The sequence below is a fragment of the Phytophthora cinnamomi genome, assembly GCF_018691715.1.
Source record: "Phytophthora cinnamomi strain GKB4 chromosome Unknown Contig127, whole genome shotgun sequence".
NCBI lineage: Eukaryota > Oomycota > Peronosporomycetes > Peronosporales > Peronosporaceae > Phytophthora > Phytophthora cinnamomi.
Window position 1 is genome coordinate 541716 of NW_027151060.1, and position 13333 is coordinate 555048.

Here is a 13333-nt window from a genome sequence, read left to right on the forward strand (position 1 = left end):
GCTTCCCATCTCATCCCAGTTCAGCTCACCCAAGACAAACAACTGGGCTTGGACGATACTATCATCACGATAGTAGGTACATATACTTCGACGTATGTAGCAGGGCGTCTGTGCAACAACCAACTACTGCCCGACCAGACCGAGACCGAGACCACCGCCACGCCAATACAGCCAGCCCCCTCCTCAATTTCATCGTCGCGCGCTCATACCACACCGCTGGGGCTCGTTCCCGCGCGAGCACACAAATCTTCGTCCTGCATCCTGCAGGCTGCATGCACATTGTGCATTGCACTGCACAAGCAACGCCTACTGTAGTACAGTACTACAGTGGTACAGTAACAGGTTTGCATTGTTAGCCAAAGTTCCCCATCGCAAAAATAGCAACACACATCGGGCTGGGCGTCTGACCGACGGGTGCAACGCTAGGAACCACTGGCTCTGATGGATAGATACCTCGAGGCGGGCCGACGCGCGGTCTCAGAAATCCTTACAATCAATCGACAATGGGTCGAGGCCTCCGCTGGCCAACGGCGGGCGCAGCTCAGGTCGTCGACAGGCCGCGAGCCATCCGTTGCGCCCTGTCTCGTCCCCGGCCTGGTGATCCCCGCGCTTGCGTCGGCACAGCACTGCGGGGAGCTCAGCTCACGCGCAAAGAGCAGGACTGCGGTACAGCAAGCGTAGCGACCAATGCAAGGAACCGCCAAGCCCCGCGTCACCCAGATGGCGCTGTGCGTGCTTAGCAGCGGAAGACGAGCCGGCCGGGCTTGCTGAGACCCCTTCAGCCTCAGCAAGCGGCCGTCGTTGAAGCCCAGCCGCTCTAGCTCTCCGCGCGCGGAGGGGATCACAATCCAATTTGCCGCCGGCGCTGAAGCAGCAGCAGCAGCGTCGCCGGATCTATCGGCCCTTCGTCCGCTGCAAGAAGACGCCAAGCACCACCATGACCAGACCCACGCGGACTCGGACGACCTCCGTCACCCGGACGACCAAGGCGGGCAAGCGCACCAGGAGGGTGGTGACCACCACGTCCACCTCAACAACATTCACACCGCCGCCGTCGCCTACCACTACGGCCATTGCAACGGCAGTGACAAAAGTGGCTGCTGCAATGCGCGCCGGCAAGTACAAGTTCATCCCGGAGTTCGGCGGCCAAGGCACTTCCTACTGGACCGAGCTGCACAAGCTCTACGCTGCATCCAATTCCAGCGCCACGCGCGCGTTCATTGAGCGTGCTGCACAGGCGCTGCTGGAGGAGTCCAGCACGGACGAGGCCAAGGCCTCCGTCGCCTTCGAGGTGGTAATTGACCTGCACAATTGGCTGCAGAACCTGGAGGTCGGTACTTCTCCCAATGGCTTGGCGATGGACCGCGTGTACTTCAGCATGCCGCTGCTGGTGCTCACGCAGTGCGCCAACTACCTCAACTTCCTCGAGACCGCCGGCGTGACGCACGAGAGCGTGGTCAAGAGCTCCGCCACGGCGGTGGGCCACAGCCAGGGCGTGGTGAGCGCCGTCATCTTCTCGGCGGCCAAGACGGCCCACGAGTTCGCCGACATCGGCGTCTCCGTGCTGCGTTACATGTTCTGGCAGGGACTGCGCGCACAGGAGACGTACGAGCAGCTCCTGACGCAGTACAAGCAGGACGGCAAGAAGATCGCGGACGCCGGCCCGATGCTTGCCGTGCGCGGGCTCAAGAAGGAGCACGTGCTGAAGGCCATCGAGGTGGCCAGGCGCCGGACCAAGACGCCCGACCTGCAGCTGTCTCTCATCAACGCGTCGGACATGATGAACGTGACGGGCTTCCCCGCGACGCTGACGCTGCTGAAGCAGGCGCTGGAAGGTCTGTTCGCCAAGCCCGACGCCAACCAGACGCGCATCCCGCACTCGCAGCGCAAGCCCACGGGCTCGCTGTCGTTCTTGCCGCTGTCGGCTCCTTTCCACACGCCGCTGCTGACGGAGGCCAAGCCGAAGCTGGTCCAGGACGTCCAACGCGTCAAGTGCGAGATCAAGGGCAGCCAGCTGCAGGTGCCCGTGTACGCTACGAACGCGGAGGCCACGAACCTGCAGACGGTGGACGACGTCGTCGATGCACTTATTAACATGCAGCTGCTGCAGCTCGTGGACTGGACGGCGACGTGGGCGAAGATCGCGGAGCACCACTCGAACGCGACCCACGTCCTGGAGTTTGGCCCAGACCTCGGTGTGGCAAAACTGAGCGACAAGTTCGCGGAAGGCTTGGGCATCGAGGTGGTCATTGCGACCGCCAAGCACCCCGTCATGAGCATGTCGACGAAGTACGCTCCTCACATCGGCCTGCAGCAGTTCATCGACGCAGCGCCGACCTTCACCCCGGCCGAGACGACGTGGTCTAAGAAGTTCGGTCCTCAGGTGACCGCGTCGGGCAAGCTCTACAACAGATTTACGCGCGCTTTGAACAAGCCGCCGGTCATGGTGGCGGGCATGACGCCCACGACGAGCTTGGAAGGTATCGACCTGGTTGCGGCGATCCAGAACGCTGGTTTCCACGGCGAGCTTGCCGCCGGTGGTCTGTCGCGCCCCAACATCTTCGAAGACGCGGTGAACGAGCTGGTGTCGAAGATCAAGCCTGGCCTCGGCATTGCGATCAACATGCTGTACCTGAACGCGAAGCAGTGGGGCTTCCAGTTCCCGATGGTGCTCCGCATGCGTCGCAGCGGTGTGCCCATTGAAAGCATCACGATTGGCGCCGGCATCCCGACGCAGGAGCGTGCGCTTGAGATGATGTCGCAGCTGGAGGCCGTCGGTATCAAGGTGGTGTGCTTCAAGCCGGGTTCGGTGGACGGCATCAACGCGGTGCTGGAGATCGCGGCGGCGATGCCGTCAATGACCGTGATGCTGCAGTGGACTGGCGGTCGCGCTGGTGGCCACCACAGCTTCGAGGACTTCCACCAGCCGATGGAGGAGACGTACGCCGCGATTCGTCGCGTGTCGAACGTGCTGCTGGTGGTCGGCTCTGGCTTCGGCAACTGGGAGGACTCGAAGCAGTACCTGACGGGCGAGTGGAGTCTGTCCCGGGGCCACCTGCACAAGATGCCTGCGGATGGTATCCTGATGGGCTCTCGCGTGATGGTTGCGAAGGAGGCTGCGACCGCGCCGGCGGTGAAGAAGCTGCTTGTGGACACTCCAGGTATCGAGTCGGAGCTGGAGTGGGAGACGAGCTACACGGGTGTCGTGGGCGGCGTCGTGACGGTCACGTCGGAGCTGGGCGAGCCGATCCACGTGGTGGCGAACCGCTGCGCGCTGCTGTGGAAGGAGTTCGACGACAAGTACTTCTCCATCCCGCGCGAGCAGGTGGAGCTGGCGCTCCGCCTCAACAAGAAGGACATCATCACGCGCCTGAACGCGGATTACCAGAAGCCGTACTTCGGCTGCAAGCGCAACGTGGAGACGGGTGAGGTCGTTCCGGCGGAGCTGGAGGAGATGTCGTACGGAGACGTGCTGACGCGCTTGGTCGACCTGACGTACGTGGAGGTGGAAGGCAACCCGCAGCGCTGGGTGCACGACACGTACTTCTCGCGCGTGAGCAAGTTCATCACGCGCACGGAGGAGCGTTTCCGCCGCGAGAGCTCAGGCTCGCTGTTCGACCAGTCGGAGCTCAAGTCGAACCCGCGCGGAACGGTGAGCGCGTTTATCGCGAAGTACCCCGCGACGGTGTCGACGCTGCTGTCGGTGCCGGACTGCGACTTCTTCCTGGAGCTTTGCCGCACGGGCGGCAAGCCGGTGAACTTCGTGCCTGCGATTGACGCCGAGTTTAAGACGTGGTTCAAGAAGGACTCGCTGTGGTACTCGGAGGACTTGGACGCGGTGCCGGAGCACGATGCGCAGCGCGTGTTCATTCTGCAGGGCCCCGTGGCTGTCCGCTACAGCACGGTGGTGGACGAGCCCGTTGCGGACATCCTGGAAGGCATCAACACTGGCTTCGTGAACATTGTGAAGGAGAGCGGCGCGATTGCTGCTGCGCCGGTTGTGGCCGCCAAGCAAACCGTGGACATCGCCGGCGTCGAGGTGACGGAAACCGACGGCAGCGTGGAGGTGTCGATCCCGACGGAGGAGAGCGCCGTGCCGTCTGCTGACGAGTGGCTTGCTGCGCTTGCGGCATCCGTGAGCGACAAGGAGTGGCTGCAGGCGCTGATCTCGTCGACGCACGTCGTGGAGGAGAAGAAGTGGCTGGTGAACCCGGTGCGTCAGCTGCTTGTCCCTCAGGCAGGCCAGAAGTACGTGGTCGATGCTGCTGGTGTTCGTGTGTTCGACAGCTCCATTGACATTTCGGGGCCCGTGATCGAGATCACGAAGAAGGACGCGTCCATTGCCGTTGTGGTGAACGAGGTTCGCCCGGCGGTGACCGAGCTGAAGGCTGGTGTGGTGGCGTTGGAGATGACGTTCCAGCACCACCCCGAGCTGTCGTGTGCGGTCCACTCGGAGGGCAGCGGCTTCATCGACAAGGTGAAGGCGTTCTACGCGCGCTTCTGGGTGGCCATCGAGGGCAAGGAGGAGGAGTCGTGCGAGGCTGCGTGCGCGGAGAGCGTGATGTCTCCTTTCACGGCCGACTTCAGCATTACGAAGGAGGACATCGTCGCGTATCGCGCCGCGCTGGGCCTCAACGAGGACGAGGAGGGTGCTCCCGCCGACTTCTCGACGATCGTGTCGTGGCGTCCGCTGATCCAGTCGGTGTTCACGAAGGAGGTGAAGGGCAACCTGCTGGACCTGGTGCACCTGAAGCACTCGTACAAGCTGCTGTCATCGCGCAAGGCGTCGGCGACATTCCTGCCTGGCGACGACATCGTGAGCACGTCGAACGTCGGCAGTCTGCGCATCATCGACAGCGGCAAGATCGTGCACGGCGTGGCCATCATCTCGCGCAAGACGGTGGACGAGCAAATGGAGGAGGTGCTGGAGCCCCTGGTGGAGCTGCACAGCGAGTTCCTCATCCGCGGTTCGTTCGAGGACTTCGAGTCGACGTTCTCGATTGACAAGTCGACGGACGAATTCGTGCCGAGCCGCCCGGAGGACGTGGAGATCCTGAAGGCGAAGTCGTGGCTGAAGCTTGGTGCCGAGACCTCAGTGAACGTCGGCGACCACCTGTCGTTTGAGCTGACGACGAAGAAGCAATACGCGTCGATCGGCTCGCTGAGCTCGGTGGAGGTGTCAGGCGTGCTGTTCCGCGCGGAGGCCGGCTCGAACGTGGAGATTGGCACGGTCGAGTTCACGAGCCAGGAGGTGAACGAGAGCCCCGTGGTGGCGTTCCTGCGCCAGGTGCAACCGGCGGATACGAATGCCGGCGGAATGTTTGCGAACGGTGGCTCGCACATGCTGGAGAAGCCGCTGGAGATCGACGTGCCGACGAACGCGTTGGCGTACGCCGTGGCTTCGCGCGACCTGAACCCGATTCACCGCTCGAAGTACGCGGCCATCCTGGGCCACCTCCCGAAGGGCAAGCCGATCATGCACGGTCTGTGGACTGCGACCAAGGTCCGCGACCTGGTCATCTCGAGCTTCGGCCTGGGCTTCGACAGCAACGTCGTGGACTACGACGTGAACTTCGACGGCATGGTGTACCCGGGCGACAAGCTGTTCATGCAGGCGCGTCACATCGGCCTCGACAACGGCAAGAAGGTTCTGTCGGTGGAGGTTGTGAACGGCTCCGGCGAGCGCGTGGTTAGCGCTCGTGCTGTGGTGAAGCAGGCGCCGATGGCGTTTGTGTTCACTGGCCAGGGCTCTGCTGCGGTTGGCATGGGCATGGACCGCTACCAGGAGTCTTCGGTTGCTCGCGAGATCTGGAACCGTGGTGATGTCCACCTGCGCAACACGTTTGGTTTCTCTATCCTCGAGATGGTGCGCAAGAACCCGAAGTCCATTACGGTGCACTTTGGTGGCAAGAAGGGTCTTGAGATTCGCGAACATTATATGAACCTGAAATGCGAAGACCCCGTTACTGGTGAGGTGACCCCATTGTTACCAGAGATTGGCGAAGACACTGAGAGTTATAGCTTCTCGGCAACGGATGGCTTGCTATTCGCGACACAGTTTAGCCAACCTGCACTTGTTCTTCTGGAGAAGGCCATGTTCTCTGAGATTGAGGCTGCGCAGTTGATTCCCGATGATGCCTATTTTGCTGGCCACTCTCTTGGCGAGTACGCAGGTTTGATCTCCTTCGCGGAAGCTCTATCGGTGGAAGCTCTCATGGATTTGGTATTCCTGCGTGGAATGATCATGCAAAAGACCGTGAAGCGTGACGCCGAAGGACGCTCGGACTACGGAATGGTGGCCACGAACCCCACTCGTGTTGGCCCCCACTTCACGGAAGAGGCCATGTACAAGATTGTGGACGGTATCGAGGCTGCCTCGGCCAAGCTCCTGCAAGTGGTGAACTTCAACATCCAGCAGCGCCAGTACGTGGTTGCTGGCGAGAACGTGAACCTGGAGACGCTGTCGCTGGCGTTGTCTGCGTTCAAGACGGTGAAGTCGAGCGCTCCTGAAGAGGTGGAGAAGGTCATCACGGAGTCGTTGGCGCAGGCTCGCGCTCGCAAGGAGAAGTGCGAGCAGAGCGGGCGTCCGTTTACGTTGGCGAGAGGCCTGGCGACGATCCCGCTGGTGGGAATTGACGTGCCGTTCCACTCGCGCGAGCTTCTGGGCGGTGTGCCGTCGTTCCGTGCGCTGCTGCGCACGAAGTTCGACCCGCAGGTGCTGGAGCGCCAGCTTCCGCTTCTGGTGAACCGGTACATCCCTAACTTGGTGGCCACCCCGTTCTCGCTGGAGCGGTCGTACTTCGAGGAGGTGTACGAGGCGACGAAGAGCCCGTACCTGGCGGAGGTGCTGGACCCGATGCAGTGGCAGTTGACGACGAAGGCCCAGCTCGCGCACCTTCTGGTGGTGGAGCTGTTGGCGTACCAGTTTGCGTCTCCCGTGCAGTGGATCAAGACGCAGGCGCTTCTGTTCTCGGAGGGTGGCGTTCGCCGCTTCGTGGAGATTGGTCCTGCTCCAACGTTGACGAACATGGCGCTGCGCACTCTGCAGGTGGGCGACTTCCCGTCCGTGCCGCGTGAGATCCTGTGGTACCAGCGTGACCGCGAGGTTGTCCACTTCGAGGAGGAGACGTCGAACATCTCTGCCTCGGAGTACGCGCGCGGTCTGGCTGCTGAGGCTGCCGCTGAGGCCGCGGCCGCCGCTGCGAAGGCTGCTGCTGCGTCTGCTCCGAAGGTGGAGGCAGCTCCTGCTGCTCCGGCCCCGGTTGCTGCTCCGGTTGTGGTTGCCCCGGTGGTGCAGGCTGCTCCTGCTCCTGCTCCGGTTGCTGCGTCGTCGGCCCCTGCTGCAGAGGACGCGCCAGTTGCCGCCCTGCACGTTCTTCGTGTGCTCCTCGCTGTGCGCCTGAACAAGGATCTGGGCGAGATCAAGGAAGACACGGACGTGAAGACGCTTTGCGCTGGCAAGTCTGCGGTGCAGAACGAGATCCTGGGCGACCTCGAGAAGGAGTTCGGTGGCGGCGTCCCCGAGGGCGCTGGCGAGGTGCCGCTGAAGGAGCTGGCGTCGAAGTTCTCGGGCTACAACACGCTGGGCAAGGTGACGAACGGCCTGATCAACAAGGTGGTAGCAAGCAAGATGCCTGGTGGCTTCACGATGTCGAGCATCAAGGAGTACCTGAGCGGCGAGAAGGGTCTGGGAGCTGGTCGCATGGAGAGCGTCCTGGCGCACTCGCTGCTGTTGGCTCCGCAGGCCCGTTTCAAGAGCGATGCGGACGCGCGCAAGTGGCTGGATGACAGCGTGAACGGCTACGCTTCGTTCGCGGGTATTTCTCTGGCTCGCCCGACGATGGCTGCTGCGCCAGGCGCGGTGGGAATGTCGTTCAACCCGGCGCCGGTGTCGATCCCTACGGTTGGCGACAAGCCCGTGGAGGCAAAGCACGCTCTGCTGGTGATGCTTGCGGCGAAGTTCGGCAAGGCGTTCACTGAGATCCCTGAGACGGCAACCATCAAGGAGCTGTCGGCTGGCAAGTCTGCTGTGCAGAACGAGATCGTTGGTGATCTGGAGAAGGAGTTCGGCTCGGGCCCGGATGATGCTGCGGAGATGAAGCTGGCCGAGCTGGCGGGCAAGTTCCCCGACTACGCGTCGCCCGGCAAGGTGACGAGCGCTCTGATCGCGAAGATGCTCGCGAGCAAGATGCCTGGCGGCTTTGGTCTGTCGGCCATCAAGGAGTACTTGTCGAGCGAACGCTGCCTGCCGAGCGGCCGCATCGAGAGTGTGCTGCTGCACGGTCTGACGCAGAACCCGAAGCAGCGTCTGACAGACGATGTCACGGCGAAGAAGTGGCTGGATGGTGTCGTGGACGACTACGCGAAGTTCGCTGGCATCGACATCCCGTACCTGTCGAAGCTGGGCGGAATGATGGCTGGTCCGGCGATGGGCCAGCCGGCGATGCAGTCTAGCTCGCTGCCGAGCGACTTTGAGAAGCGTCTGAAGGCGATGATCGCGGACCAGGTGGAGGCGTTGAACTCGTACCTCGGCGACGACCAGCTGGACTGGCACCGCAAAATCGAAACGGAGGTTGACTTGCGTGAGGACCTGGAGTCGTCGGTGTCGCAGTGGGTGACGGAGCACGGCGAGTTCTACGGCTCTGGCATTGTCGGCAAGTTCGACGCGAAGAAGGAGCGTCAGTACGACAGCTACTGGAACTGGGCTGTTCAGGATGCGATGGAGCTGTACTACCGCACTGCGGCTGCTGCCAAGGGTGTGCCTGTGAACCCGAAGCTGGCTGTCAACGGTATTTTCAACACACATCTTCGTAATCGTGCTACCCCGGAACTTCTTCGATGTATGCACTTCTTGGCATCACGTGCAGAGGAAGGCAAATACGTCGAGCTGTCCAAGGAACTCAAGCGTATTGCGGCGAAGATGGGTGTGTGGATGGACTCGAACCCCGTGAACATGCAGAGCTTCAACCCGACACAGCCTCAGCTTCGGATTCTTGAAAACGGCAAGCTGGAGTATGCGGAGGTCCCTCGTGAAGGTGTTGAAAGCGCTATTCAGTATGTTGACGAAGTTTCCCGTGGTCTTGAGTACAACATCGTTATCAAGAGCAGGAAAACTGCAAGCTCAAATGGATTTGAGTTTGAGGCGACACCAACCGACAACGGGAGTACGACCAGCGAAGATGTTGACAGTGACGACATTGACAGCGGCGAAGATGAAGATTCTACACCACAAGCGCATTCCGAAAATGCAGCCCCAACCGAAGGTCCCAAAATCGACACGCTGCGCGATGCTCTACACAGACGCGCCGAGCGGGAGTCTCAGTGGACTCCTCGTATTCGTTCGTCCTACGGCCTCAACGAGAACCTGAAGAAACTCGTGCTGCCGCATGTGCATGTCCGCAAACCGTCCGATGTGGACCCGACGATCCGTCTGTACGACGTCGAGTCGACCTGCGTGTTGCTGTCGTGCATGCGTGAGATGGCCTCAACGGGTATTTCATTTGCTGGCAAGGTGGCGCTACTGACCGGTTGCGGCAAGAACTCCATTGGTGCCGAGATCGTGAAGGCGCTGCTGGAAGGTGGCGCGACGGTGTTCGTGACGACGAGCAGCTTCAGTATGAAGACGACGGCGCTGTTCCGCGAGATCTACGAGCAGCACGGCAGCCGTGGTAGCCGTCTCATCGTGTTGCCATTCAACCAGGCGTCCAAAGTGGACGTGCAGAACTTGGTGGCGCACATTTACAATGTGCACAAGCTGGACCTGGACTTCGTGATCCCGTTTGCGGCTTTGTCGGAGGTGGGACGCACGATCGCGGACATCGATTCGCGCTCGGAGCTGGCGCTCCGCATCATGCTGACGAACACGATGCGTTTGCTGGGAGAGGTTGTCACGGCGAAGAAGGCTCGTGACATTACGACGCGGCCTGCGCTCGTGATTCTTCCGATGTCTCCAAACCACGGTAGCTTCGGTGGCGATGGTCTGTACGCCGAGTCGAAGTTGGGTGTTGAAAGTCTCATGGGCAAGTGGTACTCGGAGGGCTGGGATGACCAGCTATCGATCGTCGGCGCGATTATCGGTTGGACCCGCGGCACGGGTCTGATGTCTGGCAACAATGTGGTTGCTGCTGGTGTGGAGAAGATGGGAATGAGAACGTTCAGCACGACTGAAATGGGCTTCAACCTGAGTGCGCTGATGCACCCTCAAATCGTGAGGCGAGCGGTTCAATCTCCGGTCATCGCAGACCTCACTGGTGGCATGGCCCAGGTGAGCGACTTGAAGGACCAGGTGGATGCCATTCGTGCTGACATTAGCAAGAGGTCGAAGCTGCAGGCATCTATCCATGCTGCGCTTGAGAGCGACAAGAAGATGCTGGCTCTGCCTTCGAAGCAGCAGTTGGCTGTTCCGAACTCGAAGAAGTTCGCTCCTCGCGCAAACATGTCGAGCTACTACTGCAACTCGTTCCCGAAGCTGTCGGGTGTGTCTGGACTGTCGGCGTCAGCGAAGCAGGCGATGCTGCGCGGCATGCTGGACCTTCGCCAGGTTGTTGTCGTGACTGGATTCGGTGAGGTGAGTCCATGGGGTAACTCTCGCACGCGCTGGGAGATGGAGTCGTACGGCGAGTTCTCGCTGGAAGGCTGCATTGAGCTGGCGTGGTTGACGGGCCGCATCGTGTTCGACAAGGGCAACTGGGTGGATGCGAAGACGAAGGAGATCGTGCCGGACCACCAGGTGAAGCCCCGCTACGAGGAGGACATCCTGAAGCACTCGGGCATTCGTATCGTTGAGCCTGAGCTGTTCGACGGCTACGACCCGAAGAACAAGATGGTGCTGCACCAGGTGGCCATCGACAAGAAGATGTCTCCCATCGAGGTGGCTGACCGCGAGGAGGCTCTGCAGTTCCGCAAGGAGCTGGGCAAAGAGAACGTGGATGTGTTCCAGAACGCGTCCGGCGCGTGGATGATCCGTCTGCGTAAGGGCTCTGTGCTGAACATTCCTCGTGCGCTCAACTTCGACCGCTTCGTCGCTGGTCAAATCCCGACGGGCTGGAGCGCGGAGCGTCTTGGTCTGTCCAAGGATCTTGCCGATGCAGTCGACCCAACCACGTTGTATACTCTCGTATCGACTATGGACGCGTTTGTCGCTGCTGGTGTGACGGACCCGTACGAGTTCTACCAGTACGTGCACGTGTCGGAGATTGGCAACACGTCCGGTGGTGGTATGGGTGGTATGCGAGCACTTACACAGATCTACAAAAACCGCCTACTAGGCAAGCCGGCTCCGAGTGACGCTTTGCAGGAGGTCTTCATCAATACGCCTCCGGCTTGGGTGAACATGCTGCTGTTGAGTTCGTCTGGTCCGATTAAGACCCCTGTGGGCGCTTGTGCCACGGCTGCTGAATCCGTGGACATCGGTGCGGAGACCATCAAGAGTGGCAAGGCTCGCATCTGCATCGTTGGTGGCTACGATGACTTCGGTGAGGAATGCTCAAATGAGTTCGCACAGATGAAGGCCACGAGTGACTCGGTGAAGGAGACTGGTATGGGTCGTGAGCCCAAGGAAATGTGTCGTCCATGCTCGACCACGCGCGGTGGCTTCATGGAGAGTCACGGTGCTGGTATTCAGTTGCTGATGGATGCCCAGCTGGCGCTTGAAATGGGTCTGCCGATCTATGGTATCGTGGCGCTGACGAACACGGCGACTGACAAGAACGGTCGTTCGGTGCCTGCTCCTGGTCAGGGTATTCTGACGACGGCTCGTGAGGTTTCGTCGGACAACTCGAAGCCTTCTCCGTTGCTGGACGTGAAGTTCCGTCGCCGTCAGTTCGACGATGAGCTGGAGAGCATTGAGAAGTGGTATGCGCGTGAGAAGGCGTCCGCGAATGGTGACCAATCTCGCATTGCATTGATCGAGAGGAGGAAGTTGCGCAAGGTGCAAGCTGCACAAGCTACCTGGGGCGAGAGCTTCTATCATGGTGAGACGGACATCGCTCCTCTGCGTGGTGCGCTGAGTGTGTGGAACCTGGACATCGACGACCTCGGAGCTGCTAGCTTCCACGGCACGGGCACCAAGGCCAACGACAAGAACGAGAGCGAGGTGACCCACAAGCAGATGGCTCACCTGGGCCGCTCGGCGGGCAACCCGCTCCCTGTGATCTGCCAGAAGAACCTGACGGGCCACCCGAAGGGCGCTGCCGCTGCGTGGATGCTGAACGGGTTGCTGCAGGTGCTGAACACGGGTTTGATCCCGGGCAACCGTCAGCTGGACAACACGTGCGAGACGCTGCGCAAGTACGACCACCTGGTGTACCCGAACCGTAGCTACCAGACCGTGGGCGTCAAGGCTGTGATGATGAAGAGTTTCGGCTTCGGGCAGGCCGGTGGCGAGGTGGTGCTGGTGCACCCGGACTACCTGCTGTCTACGCTGGCTGGTGAGGAGTTCCGGCACTACTCGGCTCGTCGCGAGCAGCGTCTGATCAAGATGAACACGCACGTTCAGGGCGTGATCACGGGCAAGCAGGCGCACATCCAGGTGAAGAACGAGGCGCCGTACTCGTCGGCGCAGGAGAGCAACGTGTACCTGGACCCTACGGCTCGCGCGGAGTACGACGCGACGTCCAAGACGTGGCGCTTTGGCGGAGCGGATTCGCTCACTGCGGAGGAGAACCGCCGCCAGCGCGCGGAGAAGCGCGCGAAGAAGGCGAAGGCTGCAGCGGAAGCGGCGGCATTGTCGAAGAAGACCACGGAGACGCACTCGGCCGACTCGTCGTCGACGCTGTTGACTGCCATCAACCAAGCGGCGACCGACCTGGGTCTGGCGTCCAAGAACATGGGCATGGGTGTGGACGTGGAGCCTGTGGCGACGTTCGAGAACCTGAATGGCCGCGAGGACTTCATCCGCCGCAACTTCACGGACCAGGAGATGGCGTACTGCTACAGCGCGCCACACCCGGCCGCGAGCTTCGCGGGTCGCTGGGCCGCCAAGGAGGCTGTGATCAAGGCGATCTCGAGCTCTTCGCCGACGGAGCCGAACCTGTGGAAGGGTGCTGGCGCCCCACTGCGCGAGATTGAGATCTTCATGACGGCGTCGGGCGCTCCGTCCGTGTTGCTGTCGGGCTTCCCGCTGCAGGTGTTCAACCGTCTGGGCTTGTCGAAGCTGAGCGTGTCCATCAGCCACTCGGGCGACTTCGCGGTGTCCCAGGCTGTCGCCAACTTCCAGGAAGAGTGAGCTATGGTAGGTGCTATGGTAAGTGTTGTTTAGTGTTGTACATCTATGCGATAAACTTGTGAACTTGAATATATGAACTACGTAGTAGACTGCATTCACTGTAACGCC

General features: G+C 61.1%; 1 protein-coding gene across 2 annotated transcripts; it reads left to right on the forward strand.

The window, feature by feature from the left end:
• Positions 1-937: 937 nt before the first annotated feature.
• Positions 938-13225, forward strand: IUM83_07159 (putative fatty acid synthase subunit alpha; the record flags this gene model as incomplete). 2 transcript variants are annotated; one of them, XM_067931426.1, is made up of 2 exons in its annotated part: positions 938-5906; positions 5994-13225. In XM_067931426.1, the coding sequence occupies 2 exons, from the start codon at positions 938-940 to the stop codon at positions 13223-13225; spliced, it is 12201 nt and encodes a 4066-aa protein (XP_067780411.1). The 2 variants fall into 2 exon arrangements, with proteins under 2 accessions (XP_067780411.1, XP_067780412.1); XM_067931427.1 differs by having other exon boundaries at positions 938-13225.
• Positions 13226-13333: the final 108 nt, after the last annotated feature.